Source organism: Pagrus major, chromosome 23, assembly GCF_040436345.1.
Source record: "Pagrus major chromosome 23, Pma_NU_1.0".
In the NCBI taxonomy this organism is placed as follows: Eukaryota; Metazoa; Chordata; class Actinopteri; order Spariformes; family Sparidae; genus Pagrus; species Pagrus major.
In genome coordinates, this window is record NC_133237.1 from 20,870,359 (window position 1) to 20,890,582 (window position 20,224).

The window sequence follows — 20,224 nt, forward strand, 5'->3', positions numbered from 1 at the left end:
CCTAAAGACCAGCTAAGGAGCTGCAGTGGTCTGGTATGCTCTCCTTTTTCACACTCCACACCTCCAGATTTTTAAACACGTGGTCTTTGGCTTCAACCAACACTGACTCAAGTGACATCACTTGAGGCTATCTGATTTCACGCCACTCCCTCTGGAGCCACAAAAAGCTTTATACAACTTTATTCACATAAATATTGGTAGATTTGATGCGTAAAATTGGTGCAGTTCCTCTTTAATTTGTGGTTTTTGGAGACTACATTTTTCAGATTTGGAGTTTCTAGAGCATGGTATTTATTATCAGTGATGGTGAGTAAGGAGTATGTTTTTTGTATCAGTGCTGTGTTACACCATCGGTGCTGTTGACAAGCACTCCCTGTCCACCACCTCTAGATCTGACGTCACTGAGCTTCTGTGGAAAGGAGAAGCGGCAGGGATCTCCATTAGAAACTGATTCACTCATCCACGTCACTGAAGGACGAGTGCTCTTTCTCAGCTGCTGGATTTGGGAGTGAGCCAGATAGCTCAGGCCAAAATTACTTCCACATTTCATTTCGGATAGAGGCCACTCTTTTTTACACAACTGACTGAAAATCCTACAAATGGACAATTACGTACATTTGCATGAAACTTTCAGTGTGATTGAAGTTAAATAGCTGAATGGATTTAAATGCAAGGAGGAGCTGTTCTGTTGAGGGAAAGCAGAAAAACTGAAAGTTTACTTTGCATGTCTCTCTCCTATGAGTTAATGCTTCTTATACCTTAGTCACAATCTGTTAGTGTTTTAAAGGACTTCAGAGGTAACTCTTTCATCAGCTAGTTTGTGAATCTTTTCATCTCCAAGACTTTGTCACAGATCATAAAAGGCACAGTGCACTATATCTGAAGACATGAGTCCCTCAAAGCCAGGAGCCAAAAACAACACACACAGTTTACATTACAAAGAATTAAAAACTTCCTGCTGATAATGGCCTCACTGCTCGTGCTTATCTTCCTATGTGTGTTTGCTTTTGTTTGACAGTTCAGTATCAACATGGCACAGGCTACTTCAAATACCATTGTAGACACGCCAAACATGCTGTATCATCTGAGATACTTGTGCTCAGTGAATGCGTAATTAGTAAGCCAGAATGCATGGCATATAGAGCAGAGGCAGTGAGCAGGAGGGATCAACAAGAGCACAGTGATCAGAGGGAAACACAAGCGAGGCAGTCATCCTGGCATAGCACGATATCAGACCAAGTCAAGCCAGGTCTCTTTATCCAAACTAGACATGTACATATGAGGACACGTTATGCCATGAGATGAAAAGTAGCTGAACAGTGCCATCTTGTGTGCCAGAGAAGGAACATCCATGTGGTTTCCTTTCATCCATCAAGGGTTTATTAGACGGTCATGTTTGTTGGTTTATTCACATTTTTTGTTGTATCGTGTTGCTTTCTTATGTTTAACAAACAAGTCTTTTGTTTTTTCACACAGTCACTTTGAATATGAAGCTGCTCCAAATACTGATAGAAAACAATCACCTCAGAAATGTACTAATATATAGTGTTGTAAAAAGTAAAGATGTTATGCTGACATATTACTTTGGTAAAAGTGAAAGTCACCCGATACAAATACATGTATGGTTTGACTGATTATCATATAGAATAAATTAATTTAAAAATGCATTACTTTGGCTCTGATGCAGCATGCAATCTGCAAAGTAGCTAATAACTAAAGTTATCAAATAAAGAGGGGTATAAAGTACTATTAATACTATCAGTAGTATTTGCCTCCAAAATGTAGTGGAGTGGAGGTATTAAGTGGCAGAGAATGGAAATGTTCAAGTAAATACATACTTTAAATACTACTTAAATACTCAAGTCCCTCAAAGTTGCAGTAATTTAGTAAATCTACTTAGTTACATTTCACCGTTGCTGCATGTGCCCCTCAAAGGAATTTCTGCCATCAGTTTAAGTATCTGTGACACATGCTTGAAATAATTATCAATCACAATTTGTAAAATGTGTAGAGACTTAATTAATTAGGCTGAAGTGTGTTTAAGGTGCACTATGTAGTTAAATTTTAATCAGAAGACAAAGATTTTTTTTTTTTATGTCAAAACAAACTGAATAGACAAACTGACCTTAAAGGACAACACAATTTCATACTGTTTTACTTTGTTTATATGTGGCGGACCCTGCCACCTTCTAGCTTCAAACAGTGTTCAGGGGACCTTATTGTCCTCTTAGAACAGCTTGTTTATTCAGTTATGGAAAAAAATAAATTTGTGAGTTTGTATTATTAACGCATCGATATTAAACAGGTTGTGACGTTAGAGAACTTTCTATTTCAGATATTTTCACCAGCACATGTTTAATAGGCCAGGAGATTCATGTCTAAGGATTTACTTGTACATTTGATACTTTTGTTGCATTTCCTTGCGATTTTAAAAATGGTCGAAGTTCGGATTTTCCGTCGAGGACGTGAAAGCATCATTGGCCGGAGGATAAACTGCGTTGAGCTCACCCTGGAGGAGGAGAGCAGAACAACATCTGAAATGTTTTCCACCCGATTGAACTCCACTGTCGAGTTTGTTTTCACCTAATAATTAAATTCACCTCATTCATTAATTAGACAGTTTATTTTAGCTGCACACGCTGCAACTAGTCGTGTTATGTGAATATGTGTGCCGGGTTCGCCTGCAGTCTATTTGTTTATTATATTAATTTAAAAGAAAATTTTAAAAAAAATTTAAAAAAAATCAATACAACACTCCTGTGAGATCGCTCCATGTATTTACTTTAAACGTGCCCATGTGAGTGTGATGCCCTCACGCATTTTGAACGGCGCCCTCGCACTCAGCACAGTTGCATCAGTTCCTGTGTGCGCGTGTAAATGGCTGTGCCGTGGCTGCTCCACGCTACTTTTTATTCCCAGGACGCAGAATAGTCATAAATCCTCCTCTGCTAGGAAAAGGCTGTGATCATAATAAAGACGTCACCCTCCTGCTCGGGTTGGCTCAACCAAGCCAAGTGCGCAGCTATTTGTAAGCTACAACAACAACAACCTCCAGCACCATGCCCATGGATAACGTAGGGATTTCTCTGAGATCCCCTCGCCGTGCGAAGACGATATCTGCGTCAGATCCATAGCAGAGAAAGCCTTTAATTGCTCCGGATCTCTCTACTATTTAAAAAAAAAAAGAGAAAAAAAGAGAAAAAAAAAACGAGAGACAGACAGGGGACTCGATCGCGTTGCGGGCTCCTGTCGCAACAAATAGGACGCAAGACGTGGATTTGAAGGTATTTAATAACTGCGACACTGGCTGTAGAGGTAGACGTGCACACGCGTCCGCCAGAATAACGTGCTGTCATTGTGTCTTTAAAGTATCCCCACATTTAAATGGATACTGTGTAGCTCCGTCTGAACGGGACTGCAGCTACAGGACGTAGCGCACTTCATAGCTGTGGCTGAAACGTGTGCACGACTCGCAGTCCAGGGAGGAAAAAAAATGCACTGTGGCAGTTTCCCGAGCTCAGTTTTGGCTTTGTACTCATTTTTGGTTGTGCTTTAGCTCAGACAGGGAACTTGATGTACACTAACGTGGTTATGAAACACAGAAAAACTGTACTACGCACTTTTCTGCTCCGCTTCATATTGCTTTTTTTTTTCTGAAGAGGCACGCCCACTCGTGAGCAATGTGGATGCCCCGTGCTGTTAAAATTCATGGAGACTTTACTTATTTTGTGCATACGTGATGAGTGTGTTTGTTCAAGTGTGTGTGTTTGGGCAGGAAGCCATCGATGGCTGAGAAAAGCAGTCCAGCCCTCAGCAGTTTAAAGCACCCGTGCGGAAGGCATTTTTCTACATTTAATGTCAGTTTTGTTTTGCCAACAGAGGGGGGCACTCTTTCAGATAGACTACAAGTGAGGCTGAATGGGGAAGTTTCATGTCTCTGTGTGAAGCGTTTACTGTGCGTAGTAGTAAAAGGCTCACAGGCCTAAAGTGGTCTAACAACACACTATATAACCAAAAGTGTGAATTGTGAGTATGTAACTGTTAGCTGTAGTCTTGAGAATGATCATGATATAAGAGGAGGTGCAGATAGTTCACTAAACACTCACACTTTGTAAAGCCTTGCAGGAATATTGCTTGAAATGACTGAAAAACTATTTTTTTCCCAAAAATGCACTCATTCTCAGTGATGGAATGTAACTAAGTACATTTACTCAAGTATTGTACTTAAGTATCATTTTGAGATAATTGTACTTTACTTGAGTATTTCAGTTTTCTGCCTCTTTATACTTTTACTCCACTACATCTATTTGATAACTTTATATGCATACATGTGTAATGAACTAATAATGTATAATAGAAGTATAATGAACTCTTACTGTACTCTTGATACTTATGTACATTTAATATCAGATACTTGAGTCAAGTACGTTTCATAAGGGTGACTTTCACTTTTACTAAAGCGATATTAGAACTATATATGATAGTAAATATCTTTACTTTTACTCAACCATGACCTTTGGGTACTTGTTACAGTACGGCTCATTCTTCTGATGCACTTTTTTGGGATCTAAATTGGTCTTAACGGGTCAATTTGTAAGATGTGGTCAGAACTTTAGTCTAAAACATTAAAAAAAATGACCGAACATTATCAACAGAATGTGAAGAAACAACAGTGTTGGGGTTATGTCAAAGACGCCCATGTATTGTGTTGCAGAGATACTGACATGCTAACCAGGCTAGCCAGGGTCCATCTTGTTCCGTAATGATACTTTGTACTGCAAGAGGCGCTGCCCCTTATATTTTTGGATCAACCATTGAATTCTAGCCATATTCTACAAATTACACCTTTAAGTTGACAGCAGTATCTACCCTGTTTTGGACTGGTTTTCCACATAGCTTCTCTGTCTTTTTAAAGAGTCATGGAGGAAACAGCTGCTGCAGCTTCAGCCCCTGGCACGGGTGCTGCCCCACCAACCCCAAGACCTCAGCCTTCCTCCTTTGCACCCTCCCGCAGCCTGCTAGAGTGGAGACGGAGGGTCAAGTCTGAGTATATGCGGCTTCGCCAATTAAAACGCCTTAAAAAAGCAGAGGAGGTCAAGGTGGGTCGACTCAATTATTGACAGTTCTGCTTATAAAAATGTGTGGGGGGCTGTGTGACATGCTCTCTGTTCTGTTTGTTTGTTTGTTTGTTTGTAGACCCTCTTCATGTCCAACAGGCAGAAGATTGAGCAGCAGACAAACCTCCTGAATGCAGAGTGGTCCAGGCTCAGGATTCAGTCCATCCCTCTGTCAACTTCCAGTGGAGCTCTGGCCAACAAGAAGGTGTGTGTGTGTGTGCGTGTGTGCGTGTGTGTGTGGTGTACTGTATAGAGTAAAATAATAACCATTGCAACACATCACTTTACATACCATCTTGTCGGCACTGTCTTCATTTTCCTGCTGAACTAGTAATCCGATCTATTATTACTGTGTGAATGCATCGTGAGAAAAACTCCTCATGTCCATCACGTCGCGTCCTCTTCACCAGCCCCAGTGTTATGCTCTGATTACCACCTGGCTGTCAGGTGTTACTAAAATATCTCAGGACAAAGGCAGTGTGCCAGAATTGGATCACATGCCAGCCTGAAGTGGTCTTTGGCCCTGTGGGAGCTAGTGAGGACATAACAGCATCTTTTTCTCTTTCCACATGCTGTCAGGGTCCACTTTATTGTGTTTCATGGGTTTATATTCCCTGCTGGGGGTTGAGCAGCATGGGTATCCGATTATATAGTTATGAAATATACCAATAATGTTGAGGAATGTTCTGTTGTCTTGTCAACGCCACCTCGACTCTGGTGCTCTTACAGATGTGTACAGTGGAGTTTGGCTTCCCAGGATTCAAAGGCCAAGCCATCGCCATGAGACCGCTGTCAACGGTGGCAGGAATCCCCTTCATGTACTCCTGGTCGCCTCTGCAGCACAACTTCATGGTATTAAATAAACCATATTATGTTGTGGGTGATGCGATTATAGTGTTATTACAGGTACAGACAGCTCTTATATAAGGTTTGGCTCATTCACCTGATTCCAATTTTGAAGATTCTCATGTGTTCAATGGAAACGAACATGACATTGTATGAGTTTATTCAATTATACCAGTTGTGGGTTTATGGAACATCTAAACCAGTTGTATGAGCTCAAGAACACATGTCATCAAGCTCAAAGCATGTTCTTTCCCTTTGGTTTACATTAATTTTATTATTTCCAGTCCGTTTGTGTATATTTGTTGGAATGTGAGGCAGGACTGTGTGAACATTATGTGAACAATTTGCGAACAGTATTTTTTGTTTCTTAGGTCGAGGATGAGACCTTCCTTCACAACATCCCGTACATGGGCGACGAGGTGCTGGAACAGGACGAGGCCTTCCTGGAAGAGCTCATCGACAACTACGATGGTGTCCATGGAGACAGAGGTGAGCCTGTTGAATCCTCTGTCCCTTTAAAGGATTATTTCAACCAGAAATAAAGATTTAAGTCAATACCTACTGACCCCCATGCCGTAGGAAGTTGAGCGAGCCTTCGTAGTCCACAAAACATTTCCGGGGCGTTGCAGCCTTCTTCCAAACAACAGATGAAGATGGGGACAAAACATTTTAAAAAATGGTGAAAAAAATCATAAAATGGCTCAATACTAAGTCTCTGGAGATCCCAAATTGATTTGAAAAGACATTATTTGCACCCTTTTTAAAAAGCTTAAGTTTAGCGACTAAGCTAAAAGCATTAGCGTGTTTCCCATTTGAAGTGAGTGCACATTGGTGTGTGTAATGTCTTTTCAAATCAGTCATCTCGAGGCTTTCAGAGACTTGGATTACGCCGGATGCGCTGCATGCTATTTCATGAGGTGTTTTTTTCTGCTGTTTTTTAGAAGTCCCCATCGAATTTAGTTGTTTAGGAGAACGCTGCAACGCTGTTTTTCTGTGAAGCTCCAGAAATGTTTTTAGGACTACAAAACTTCACCCGGCACTCCATCAGCATGAGGTTGAGTACATAATAACTGAATTATCATTTTTGGATGAACTGATCCTTTAAGATGTCTCCACAGATCCCATAATCCGACCCCTTTCATCATGTATATCACTGCAACATTCACTTGGGAACTTTGTTTAATTATATGTTGATGATGCAGCTGATGTCATCCTTTAGCATTTCTGGAAGCCTGTGGAAAACAAATATTTAATGGATTGGCAATGTTTATGCTCTGACATGTTAATTGTCTCCCAGAGGGCGGGTTCATCAGTGACGAGATCTTTAAGGAGCTGGTGGAGGCCTTGAGTCAGTACTCTGACCACGAGGAGGAGGATGAGGAGGAAGTAGCGGCAGTGGCGGCGGCGGTGGAGGTGACAGGAAAGAAGGAAGACGAGAGAGTGATGAGGAGGAGCTCAGTGGAGGCTTCAGAAGACACCAAACCTGGTACAGTGGCATTCATCAGGAGGAAGAGGAAGAGCACAACTGAGGGTGAGCAAGTCTTCAGCTGTGTGTTGTTTGAGAGAACAAGAGGGCTGTAGCATGAACAAGGCCGGTACTGTTCCTCTCATTACACTGTACAGCTGCCACAAGGTCGCCCTGCCACAGCAGCTCTTGCCACAGGCATTGTTTACTTTAAAGCTGTCTCTGTAGCCCCGCACGGGTGCTGTGAGTGAGGGAACCTGTTTGTCCATGACACTGATATGGCCTGGCTCTAATTACAGGACTTAATGACCTCTCGTACCAGGCTTTATGGGAAACTAGGCTGTATACACACTTAGTGATAGTGAAATGCAAGCACACCTGATTACACATTCAGACATTCAGCTACTGGTACACAGTGGTGGAAGAAGTACCCAGATGCTTCATCTTTTCATGAACTCAGAAAAACATGATGTTTTTTGCAACAATGTATTTTCATGCTAATCCTAGAGGGTTTTTAAATAGTTTATTTATCTTAAGAGGTAGGAGAATTGTCTCAACCCATAAAAGACCATGTCATCCTCAGTTTATCAGAAAAATTCAAAGTCACCAAATTTGAAGATACGTGGTTGAAAAGAAACTAAAGTTGTTAGGCAGTTGTGTGTGTGCAAAAAGTACAATATTTGCCTCTGAGATGTCGTGGAGATAAAGTGCAAAGTTGTATAAAATGGAAATGCCAAGGTAAAGTATGAGTACCTTGAATTTGTACTTGAGAAAAAGTACTTAGTTACACCACTGCTTGTACACACACACACACACACACACACGTCCATCTATGAGGGTCCATGAATAAAAGAGACTGAAAAAAGAAAACTACACAGTGACGACGATGATCTTCACTGAGAATTGTTTGCAGGACAAACTGGCCTTGAGCGCTGGGACAACACGTGTAGCTTTGCAAAATGTTTAAATCAACATATTTCATTAGCTTTATTTGTGGATCTGTAACAGAACCTGATGTGTGCACAAAACAGGGTTATTTGTGTAACCTACTCTCTGTTTCTCTGTTGTCTCCCAAAGTGAGGGACCTGTCCGGCAGCAAGAAGGTCCCCAACGATAAGATATTTACAGCCATCGCCTCAATGTTTCCTTACAAGGGCACCATGGAGGAGCTGAAGGAAAAGTAAGAAAAGTGCAGTGAAACTAGGGGTCTATGAACACAATGCTGAACAGACCGTTGCTTAGTGTTCACCATGGCGACGCGAGCTGTCAGGGAGGGAAGTAATAATGGAGGCTCCCTCTCAGGCTCTGTGACTCAAAGGAGCCATTGCATCAGCATCTGAAAGAGTTTTACTTTGAAAGAAACATTAGTTCCAACTTCAAATGAGAATACTGTGGCAAAAGAACTGTACACATGTGATATATATATATATATATATATCTACTAAAACTCATCCTGTCACCTCCACAGGTACAAGGACCTCTTGGAGCCCCCCAGCCCGGTGAAACTGCCCCCCCTCTGCACCCCCAACCTGGACGGACCTTTTGCTAAGTCTGTGCAGCGGGAGCAGTCGTTACACTCCTTCCACACGCTCTTCTGCAGACGATGCTTCAAATACGACTGTTTCCTCCACCGTAATGTCTTTATTTAGTATTAATTGATTTGTTTATTTATTTCCAGTGAGATTGTGATTAATTACACTATGATTATACTATGTCCTGTTTTTGTTCCTCGGATGTTTTATTTTATTGATTGCTTACAGTCTCTAAATGCCCTGATGTACAACAGAGTCAAAACATATTTGTTTGTGTTTGTAAAGCTTTCCATGCTTCACCCAATGTTTACAAGAGGAAGAGTAAGGAGATCCACATGGAGAGCGAACCATGTGGTGTGGACTGCTTCCTGTTACAGGTATGCCTGGCTCACAGTGCACTCTGTACGCTGTGGTGAATGTTATATCTTTTTGATAACTCTTTGTTGTTTTTCCCATCCCCTGTGCTCTCCTGCAGAAAGGGGCTAAAGAGTTTGTGGATCAGAATATGTTACGATCACAGAGGTCCCGGAGGCGCCGAAGGCAGCCGCGTCCCACCAGCTCCAGCTGTCCTGGACCGTCTGAGTCTGCTGAGGAAGGCAAACAGGGCGACAGTGACCACGAAACCACCTCCTCCTCAGGTGGGAGTCCGATCTCACAGGAAATTGGTTTGGAGCCACTTTTGAAAGCGCCATCTGCTTTGTCTACTTTAGGTAGGATAACTAAGGGAGTTATGGAAAAGGTTCAGTTTCTTACTTTGTTGTTTTTATTGAGTATTTATTTATTTATTGTTTTGAGATTCCCATTTTCCCAGCTACTCTAGAGTACGTAATTGTAAAGATCTGCTCATGTTTTTAAGCTCTGAGGCTTCACACAGCACGGACACAGTCATTTAATGTGTTTCTGAGTCACCGTATGGCTGAGTGAATGCATCATTTACCATAACCTCCCCCAGATCCCTCCCTCTCTGAAAGCCCCCTCAGAAAAGTGAAATTTGGCTGAAGATTATAGCGTTCAAGTCATATCCTGCTCTCTCCTTTCTCTTCTTGCATCTCCTCTCAATATCAGCTCCGTCTTGCCAAGCATAATAAACCAGCCATCAGTTTTGCATGCTTCAGCCCCAACATAAACACTTTGTTCCCTCTCCGCCTCCTCCCACCGTGTTTTTTTTTTTTCTGTTTTTTCCCCTCTCTGTTGACATCTTCATGTGGGGAGCAGCAGGAGGGAAATAAGAGCCATCTCCTCCGGCTCTTTGTCGTCCTCTCCTCCCCTGGAGCTCTCAGGTTGTTGTTCATCTCCGTCAGTGCCTCACTGGAGTCTCTGTTAGCTTTGGAAACCGCTCGTGCTCAGCCGGTGACTCAGCAAACTCTCTTGGACGTGTTGAGATAATGTGGAAAAAACAGATTGTTAAGCAGATTAATAAAGACACTCTGTGCTGGAGCATGTGGCCACAGCAATGCTGCATTCAGCCTGTTGCCAAGCAACATTCAGCTCTCTGCCTTGAGCTGTGGGTGTACGAGCATCAGTCCTGAATCTCCAAAAAGCGAAATCAAAGCCCAGAGTCCCCTGTGGCTGTGTGTGTACATGCAGATGCACAAAAATGACACCCAGGAATAGTAATATATGTGTCAACGTAGGGTTGAATTAGGATTAATTGTGTGTATGCAGAAAAAAAGGTGTAACAAACCTTTTGCCAAGACCAAGTAATAGAAAAGTGTTTGTGTGTGTAGATTCAAAATATCTGAAACAAACATTCTGCCAAGAGTGGTTAGTCAGAGATATTCAAGTGTTTTTTTTCTGTCTGTGTGTGTTTAACAGAGGGGAATTCGCGTTGCCAAACTCCCACCAAGCTACGTCCAGCGGATGATGACGGTGCAGAGCAAGCTTGCTGTGTGGTCCAGTGGAGCGGGGCAGAGGAGTCACTGTTCAGGGTGCTACACGGCACATATTTCAACAACTTCTGCTCCATCGCTCGCCTCATCGGTACAAAGAACTGCAAGGAGGTGAAATGTTTACAAACTAATAATTAAAAAAATCTCTTACTGACTAATAATGATTGAAAGCACAACAAAATATGGCTTAAATCTAACCAAGCTGCTACATACAGTACAGTATAGTATAGTATAGTATAGTATAGTGTATTATAGTATAGTATAGTAAAGTATATTCTTCTTCCTTGTCATAAACTGGTGCCAACATTACCCACAATGCAAGTGGATTGCAAGCGTGGGTAACACATCATTGTTAATTAATGATACATTTAAAGTAAATTGAACTTAAGTCAGTAGTTTATTGTAAAGCTGCTATAATACTGGTGAATAAAAACTGTGTAGTTCATCTACAAATTATTTGGATGGCCATTTTAAAGTTGTAGCGTATGTTTATAAACCTAGTAGTATTGGTGTCATAATCAAAACAATTTGGGGCAACATATGACCAGAATAATCTTTTACTGTTGCTAACTGTAGCTACTGTTAGCTCAGTTAGCTCAGTTAGCTTTGCAGCTAGCAACTAGGAGCACAGAAAATCGAGGGATGTTAGAGTTTACACTTCTAGCACAGGACCTTTATAACGAAAGGGCCGGGGCTAGCTGGTTAGCATGCTAACTTCAGCAGATTTATTTGCAGCACAATACATTCATATCATAATGTCAAAACTGTTATTTCTTCAAATATTGTTGATGTAGTTGATTTATGAAGCATTTTGTTGATTGTTAACAGTCAAATAACTATTAACTAAAGTTTAATCAAGTGATGGTCATGGTAAAGTGTTCCCAGAGTGTTGTTATGCTAGTAATGGCTAATGTAGCCAAGAGCCGTGAGCCTCAGAGGTCTAGTAAACCCACTTCTTCCCAACTCCACACTCCCAGATTTTTTCCTTCTTGTTGCCGCTGGAGCCACAAAAGGCTTCGTACAGCTTTTTTTCGCCTATGCAGTAATACTCCCTGAGACCCGTAAACAGAGTTTGATGTGCAGAATCAGTTCCCCTTTAAAAGACCAGATGGTGGAATGAGAAAAAAAAAGATAGAAATAGATGTAACAATTGTGAAGAGAAAAGAAATGGAACACACATAAAACAAGGGCATGGTGACAAATAGGAAATAGGAGCAAGACAATTTCTGAGAAATGAGGCTTTAATTTTAGAGGAACAGCACTCGCAGTAAAATCAATTGTGAGTTGTTTGCTGTTGCATCTGTTGTTTACTACCCTTAATAGCTATGAAATGTAGTTTCCAATGTTAAATAATGAACTCTGACTAATACTTTCTGAAAGTGATACAGAGTAGTTTTGAAATAAAGTAGACATCATAGTTATAGCGATGATTCCTGTTGCGTTTGCGTCAGTGCAAGCGTTCTAACACATGCATCCTGTGCCTGCGGTTTTATGGTGTGGATAATTGGGCTGACTACAGAGAGAATGGCATGTGGCACCATAAACCAGGATGCTTACCAGATGTGACGTCTCTCATATTCTCATGATGCAGTTGTTCAGCCTCAGACATTCACAGATTTATGTCATGTACACAAGAGGGGGTTTAGAGAGATTATTACAGTTTTTTTAATTAGATTTCATAACTTTTTACTGTAGAGCACAATGCACGCAGTAAATAAAAGGTAAAACAAATCTTAACACAGTATTTCAGACAAGTTGAAGCAGCCTTACATCCTTCCCTCGTAGCCCCTCTTACAGTACAGTCCAGAGTCTGTACTAAACTGTCTGTCACAGCCCTGCTGGCAACCAGAGGGCCCCGCCCACTGCTTAACTGAGTGGAAATGCTGAAACCAGCTGCATCATTATGTATGTCTGTGTCCTAGGGAAGAGGCCAAATCTGGGTTTTGGCAGCCAGAAGCGGCTGAGTGTGTACGCGCACACACATGCATGTGTATGTTTGGCCTCTGCAGTGGAGTTTTGATAGCAGAGCATGGGGGGAGCAGGATGTACTGTGCCGTAATTTGTGGCGATGTGCTTTTCAGCTTGAGTGGGAATACATTACACAACTTAATTAGGGTGAAGAGAACAGACTTTCCTCACAGTAGTGTACATTTGTGAGAAATTACCGGGAATGTGTTGTTCATTTCCCGCAGGTGTACGAGTTTGCAGTGAAGGAGGTCCTGATTCATCGTGTTCCTGTGGTTGATGGAGGCATCTCGCCCCAAAAGAAGAAAAGGAAACACAGGCATGATATCACCACTTATTCTCTCTCCCTCTCCCTCGCCCACCTTTTGCTGACTGACTGAAACATGATCACTTGCAAAAGAGAGCTTAGCGCTCAGTGAAACTTCTCTGAATAGATAAAGTGTAACACTCCATGTTAGGGTTCACAAATTCACCATTAACTAGATGCTTTTTAGCATGTTTATTATTAGCATTTTTAACTTTATTAGTCATCACAAAGCGCTTATTAATGCCTTATTCTGCATGACCATATTCTACTACTACGGCACGAGTTTGCATTTGACGCTATCAACTCTTATAGTTTTGTACCTGTTATATAAGATTGGACCATATTTATTAAGTGTTATAAAGGGAGTATGACTATTGTTGTGGCACTACCAGCTTGTAAGGCCCATTGTGATAAAAGCATATTAATTCATGAACAACACTTGAAAAATGACCTAGAAATGACCTAGTGGTTGCAGAATATGGCCCTGCAGATTAAGGCATTAATAACTGCTTTATAATAGAGAGACTAATAATACGTACTGAGCCTGCTGCCACCAGACAAAGCGGATGAAGATGAAGATGAAGAAGATGAAGATAATACGCACACTAATAAGCAACAAGTTATGGTGAATGTGTGTACCTTAAAACCTCAAAGTCATGCAGAGATGAATATATTCTGCACTTTTGCAAGTACTCATAATGTATTTAGTCTAATAATGCATTTAGTCTTACTGTTACAGTTTTGTCACTGATGTAAAGAAATGTGCATAACCAGAATAGGTGTTGAACAAGTTAGGGGAGTTAGAGAGTAAACCTTGCAATTGTGTTTGTTTAATGTGGCAGGTTATGGGCAAAGATTCAGCTAAAGAAAGGTATGTTCATCTCAAAATTTTCAACTCACTGATTACTCTGTTATTCCACCATGCCCTCTAAAATACAGCACAGCTTGCTGTGCCAGTCTGAGGGTTTTGTCCTCTGTTGCTCCAGATAACTCATCCAATCAGGTGTACAACTACCAGCCATGTGATCACCCCGACCATCCATGCGACAGCTCCTGCCCGTGTGTGATGACCCAGAATTTCTGCGAGAAGTTCTGCCAGTGTGAGCACGAATGTGAGTGTCACCTTTCTTATTTACCTGTGAGATCATGCTCTCCTGTACTGCATGCTTCTTTCGTCTCACACGAACAAAACCACATGAAGAAGCGTCCTCCGCCTAGCGATACTAAAAGAAACATTTTTGCCATAACCACATTTTCCACTGAAAGCGCTCAGTAGCTTCAAAGCCCTTTTGCCAGGCCACAATAGAGCAGGGCAGCAGAATGTGAAACGATTCTGCAGTATTCTGGCAGCGATCAGAGGAGAGTCTGTCCTCTGGCGGGGATAGGTGGGTGTCTGTTTAATACAGAGCTGTGTTCACAATGAGGCATTTGCTGCAGCAGCAGCGACCCAGAACTGTGTTTTCCGAAATGGCCACATGGTGGAGGAATGCATTTTGTTTTTTGCTCTAGGGAGTTTACAACAGAGAAAGAGGATAAGTCGAATTAAACATTTTGCAATAGTTTTGATGGTTTTGCCTCATTTGTTCATCTGTTGTGGTTAAGTCACCTTCTCTCCCCCCTCCTCCTCACCCGACTGTTACCTCGCCTTTTCCCGTAGCAGAGGAGAGTCTGGGCCAAACAGGAAGCAGCCCCCGGTTGCACATGTGTGTGCTCTAAAGAGCTGGAGAATAATCAAAGGGATGTGACAGGCTCCGTGCCTGATATACACCATCATCTGCAACATCAGTATGAGTCAGACTGCTCCAGCTAAACAACGCTTGATGATACAGACACATAAAACCCACACAGGCTGGGGATGGGAGGTTAAAACGGCACGACAGAGAAGACAAATTCTGCCCTGAGCTCTTCTTATGGACAGCTCTCCCCAAGCTGAAGCTGCTGGAAAGACATTTTGGTTTTTCTTGCCTGATCCTTCCGTTCATCTGCCCGGAGGGTGTTATGTTACTGCCTGCAAAATTGTATTTCAACATATCTGCCAGCAGAGGTCCCTAACAGATGAGCTTCTCAGCATTACTCAGTCACCGAGCTTCTGTGCAGCAACTGCATTTTGAGATGGAATTGTTTATCATAATCCTATTGTGTTCTGCCAGCTCATATAATGTTTTATATTTCTGTATTGCTGCATGCAAGCTGCTCATAAACGTCCTCAGCATGTCCCCCTTTCAGAGCAGCTGTGTGTCTAAATGATTTCCAGGCCAGAACCGCTTCCCAGGCTGCAGGTGTAAGACACAGTGCAACACTAAACAGTGTCCCTGCTACTTGGCTGTGAGGGAGTGTGACCCAGATCTGTGCATGACCTGCGGCGCTGCAGACCACTGGGACAGCAAAGGGGTCTCCTGCAAGAACTGCAGCATCCAGAGAGGACTGAAAAAGGTACACAAGGACACTTGAAGGTCTTGATGGTTAAATGTCACAAATCTGATATTCTAGTTATTCTAGATGACTCATGTGACTTGTGGTGTCCTTCTGTCAGCACCTGCTTTTGGCTCCATCAGATGTCGCTGGATGGGGTACCTTCATCAAAGAACCAGTTCAGAAAAATGAGTTTATCTCTGAATACTGCGGAGAGGCAAGTCCTGGCAGTGAACTCAGATTCTAACAGTTTTATTGATTGAAGTCGTTGTGCTTACAGTGTTTTCTATTTCTGTGTGTGTGCATATGCAGCTGATATCCCAGGATGAGGCAGACAGACGTGGAAGGATCTATGACAAATACATGTCTAGCTTCCTTTTCAACTTGAACAATGGCAAGTATCCCCGCTCCTGGTCATAATCATAGCGCTGTTACAGCATTTGAAGTAATTCTTGATTCAATCTTTGTTTCTCAGTAGACTTTGTTGTGGATGCCACACGAAAGGGGAACAAAATCCGCTTTGCAAATCATTCAGTTAACCCCAACTGCTACGCAAAAGGTAAGACTGAGTCGGTTTGTTTTGCTGTGGATTTGAATTTCTTGCTATGAATGCTGTAATTTCTTGCATTTTGTCTCTTTTGTTGGCTGATGTTGATGTGTGCCATTGCAGTGGTGATGGTGAATGGAGACCACCGCATTGGAATCTTTGCCAAACGAGCTATTCTGCAAGGAGAGGAGCTCTTCTTTGACTACAGGTAGAGTCACAGGCCGGCTGCTGCACATGTGTCTGAATTACTGGTTTCTGCAGACACTGATACCAACTAAAACTCGTTGCTTCCTCCCGCAGATACAGCCAAGCCGATGCCCTTAAATATGTGGGCATAGAGAGGGAGGTAGACATGACTTAGCTACACCTGCAGCCTACCTCCATAACCTGTCCCGAACTCTTCAGCCACCCACTAGTGCTTCTGTCCCTCTCTGCAGCGTCATATCTAGCTGAACAGTCGCTGTCTCCACCCTCTCTGCTGCACTTCCAAAAATAGAAAGTCCCTCCCTCCTGTTTGCAGGTGCTCCCGCTCTGCAGACACCACATCACCTCCCTCAGTGACAGCCGTCAGCTCTCCCTCTCATCTGCCCAAACCCAGCCACCTACCTGCAAGACTGTATACACCAAGCTTACGAAACGTAACTATTTAAAGTGGAAATACTATTAATCCGTATCGCTTACTGCACCAAGAGGATCACGTTTTTTTTTTCTTTTTGTTCCATCTCGTCAAAGCAAAGAGGCTTTGATAACCCATCATACAGTGTGTTACTCTCTCAGCAGTTTTGTTACTGTACTTATAGACCGGCTTTTTGTTTGACCTCTCAATACGTAACGCGAGCTTTTACATCGTACCTAATGATGACCAGTGAAATGCATGTGCTGTCTCTTGGATAAACAAACCATTAAACATGTTAGTCACAGCATTAGCTTCAGTCAGATGCTGCTCCGTGCAGTCACTCAGTATTGTAGTGTGATGTTACCCAGTGCTTGTTCTTCAGAGGAACCTTTGAAGAAGAGGCAGGTTTGACAGCTTGTTACGTTCTTCCTTGAACCCTTTCAGCGGCTAGCATCACCACCACATGTTTATGGTGAAATAAATTATTGTGCATTTATAACATTGTTCTGCAAAAATAGGCAACCAGACGAGAAACCGACTGACTGAATGTAACCTGTAGATGATGGTGAAGAGATCTCATCCCTCTTTTCATTTTACACATTAACCTGTTCTATTGGTACTCTGAGCAACATCAAAAAACATTACATCATCATGTTTACATGATCCGGAGGCTTTCACACTTTGTGAGGGAAATGATTTAAAGATTAACTAATCACACAGTAAATGTCTTCCTTTGGAAAATATATATATAAATATATAAGTGCCAAATGATTCCACACAGAAAAAGGCTGAAACAGTGTGGATGTGTCGCATAATAAACAGATGTGTTAAAGGAAACCCTTTCAAGGTTGTGACCACATTAAAGCAAAATTATCAGTGTTTGACCAAATATTAAAGTCCCCCACATGTGAATGTAAAATATCATTTATCATCGTTTCTTTATTTTTTTATAGTGTATGTCCAGATTTGTTACTCATTCTTTTTTTCATTTATCAAAACATTAAAGCCCACATTGAAATGAGATCTTTCTCAATAGAGATGAACAAAATGGAGTTTACTGCTATGTACAGTGTATGCCTATAAAAATAAAAGTTTAACTTTATACATTAAAACATGCTGTGTTGGTTCTTGTGTGCAAAAAGCATCTCACCTAAAACTGGAATGGTAGAGCTCATACCTCCGCCAGGCCCAACGGTCCCCTTTACTACTCACTCATAGATACCAGCCACTTAAATACGCCTGAAGTTTTTCATCAAGATTAGTGAATTATTCCCTGAAAAATTAATGAAATATGTCAAAGCGAGAAAAAATTCCTGGATCTGTCCCTTTTGTCGGATCTGCACCAAATGTAAGTGGGGTCTATTCTGGGCCAAAACCCATCCTCCATCTAAATTTCATTTCATTTCATCATAGTTTTTGTGTAATCCTGCTGACAAACCACCCAACGAATAAACAGACAAACACAACCTCCTTGGCGGAGGTAATAACACAAACACACAGCTTTCATTTCCTTCAAGCTTCTTTTTATTGAGGTGACAGTTTGGCCTTGATTTACACAGTAATGGTCATTTACAGTGAGAGTTTTACTAAACAAAATCGAGCGTACAGAAGAACAGAAAAAATCCTAAATTTCAGTGTGATCACAAACACAACTGTAATGATCTTTTCTGGTCCTTGTTGCAGAAGGATTCAGTTGGACGGTGCAGAGAAGTCTAACCTGGTGTAACCTGCCTACGCCTCATTCTGGTGCTTTAGCGTCTGATTTGATACATGATACCACTGTTGACAGGGTATCTGCAGATTCATATAACGTGTGAAAAAGTCTTAATTTAGGCTTGTATCTTTTTTTAATTATTAATAGTTCATTCTGATGTCAGTCAGCACTCAAAACATCTCACTATTTGTGAAATCTGCAGATACCTTGCCTGAGCCAACAACAACCTGCTGACCTACTCCCTCTACTGGTCATTTTATCTTAATCCCTTTTATTCACTCCCTCGCCTTCATCATTAGGATGCAGGATGAACACTTTGGGAATAGCTCAGCACAGATGCAATGTGCCTGTATTGTCCCTCACAGACGTGATGCCTGAACGCTCTAAGCTTCATCCAGGCCTTGTTTCTACTGTTGGTGCACTACAATAAGTGAGTTGGCATCAGTGCACAGGTTTGTATTTTTAATGAGTCATTCTTTAACGTCTGCTGGTTGTATCTGGGCGGGCAAACTATGAATACACAAACATCTAAACAACCAGTCAGTCACACATACACACGCTCCAGGGACCACGCATGATTAACTATAGTGAATGAAGTGACAATGCTAGGCGTCGAGTGTTTATAGTCCATTTACCAATGAGTACAGTGAGGTGTATACATTTATATAATACATAAGTCGACTCTTTCCTAATAGGCAACAAAGCATATTTGACCCAAGTTTGTTGGCTTGCGCCTAATATGAACTTTGAGTGGTGATTGTCCATTTAACAAACAACACATACAATTCTGTCGATCACAAACCAACAGTTTCACTCTGCTTGCTCACTCTTCATCACCATTCATCTTCTCACAGCAGTCTTAAAAATATAGTTTTGGCCGAATCTGTACATTTTCATACATCATCATCAAGTCGTGTCTTTACAGTAATCGCAGTTTTTACATCTACTGTACATCCGTTCAATGTACAATGTCGCACAGCTCTGCCCATCTGTAATGGAAGAAACCAACAATGTTGAGTTTGGAGGTCTTTTTAGTGCTACAGAGAACAAGGACTGTACTTTCGTTATCCTGAGCGTTCTTAAAAGCTACCTTGAGTGATTTTACTTTCAGTGCTGAGCAGCCCACAGTGAAAACCTCAGTCCTCACTGTGGGGTCTGCTCATACATTACAGAGTCAGAGGATTTACATTCAAGATACTCCATTCAACTGTTTTTAAATTGTTTCATATAAACCATAGGAATAAAAAGAAAGTCGCTTAACACATTATTCATATATTCACGTATACACTCATTACATCCTACTTGCTATTATTGTGCACCTGCAAATTAAACCGAGACATAAAGGTTATTGGTGGCTGATAAAAGCTCATATTATTGCATGTTACTGCAAAGTGCGCTCATGCTCTACAAATGCATAGCTAATATGTTAGAAATGTTTCACTTTTTTCCATTTTTTTGTCACATACACAATAGTGCTTTAGTGTCACGGTGAGTGATGGAAGCTCTAAGCTTTGGTTGCACCACACATCAAATGAAATTTCATCCACCCAGAGGAGGAAATGTCATCAGACTACAGGTAGAGTTTTTAAACTTTCCACTGAAAGCAGCTAAACAAGCAGCAGCAGCGGTGACAGCGTGGTCGGCTACTGTCCTACAGCATTATGCAAAAATATTCGAGCAGTATGAGTTGGAAGTAAAATATTAGCATTTACACTCTTGTGGTCCTCTGTACATATGTTATTGTGTGTGTGCATGTGTGTTCATATGTATGCTTCTCCACATGGCCATCGGGAGCAGCTGTTTCCTGAAAGATG

At 41.7% G+C, this 20,224-nt stretch overlaps 1 protein-coding gene across 6 annotated transcripts; it reads left to right on the forward strand.

Annotated features, from left to right (window-relative positions):
* The first annotated feature begins 2,852 nt into the window (after positions 1–2,852).
* ezh1 (enhancer of zeste 1 polycomb repressive complex 2 subunit) lies at positions 2,853–17,808 on the forward strand. Of its 6 annotated transcripts, none has more exons than XM_073493925.1 (20): positions 2,853–3,284; positions 4,916–5,099; positions 5,197–5,322; positions 5,847–5,969; positions 6,335–6,452; positions 7,261–7,494; positions 8,506–8,608; positions 8,897–9,060; positions 9,246–9,337; positions 9,436–9,670; positions 10,776–10,960; positions 13,042–13,133; positions 13,964–13,992; positions 14,108–14,233; positions 15,376–15,554; positions 15,655–15,750; positions 15,846–15,927; positions 16,012–16,092; positions 16,204–16,288; positions 16,381–17,808. In XM_073493925.1, exons 2-20 carry the CDS (start codon positions 4,920–4,922, stop codon positions 16,439–16,441), a joined length of 2,391 nt encoding a protein of 796 aa, XP_073350026.1. In that variant the 5' UTR covers positions 2,853–3,284; positions 4,916–4,919; the 3' UTR covers positions 16,442–17,808. The 6 variants fall into 6 exon arrangements, with proteins under 6 accessions (XP_073350026.1, XP_073350028.1, XP_073350025.1 ...); XM_073493927.1 differs by having other exon boundaries at positions 2,861–3,284; positions 9,436–9,598; XM_073493924.1 differs by having other exon boundaries at positions 3,199–3,284; positions 16,009–16,092; positions 16,381–16,532.
* Positions 17,809–20,224: the final 2,416 nt, after the last annotated feature.

Coding starts and splice junctions, on each gene's coding strand:
- ezh1 (XM_073493922.1), top strand. CDS start 4,920: ATGGAGGAAACAGCTGCTGCAGCTTCAGCCCCTGGCACGGGTGCTGCC. Junction 5,970..6,334: donor CTCTGCAGCACAACTTCATG/GTATTAAATAAA, acceptor TTTGTTTCTTAG/GTCGAGGATGAGACCTTCCT. Junction 8,609..8,896: donor ATGGAGGAGCTGAAGGAAAA/GTAAGAAAAGTG, acceptor TCACCTCCACAG/GTACAAGGACCTCTTGGAGC.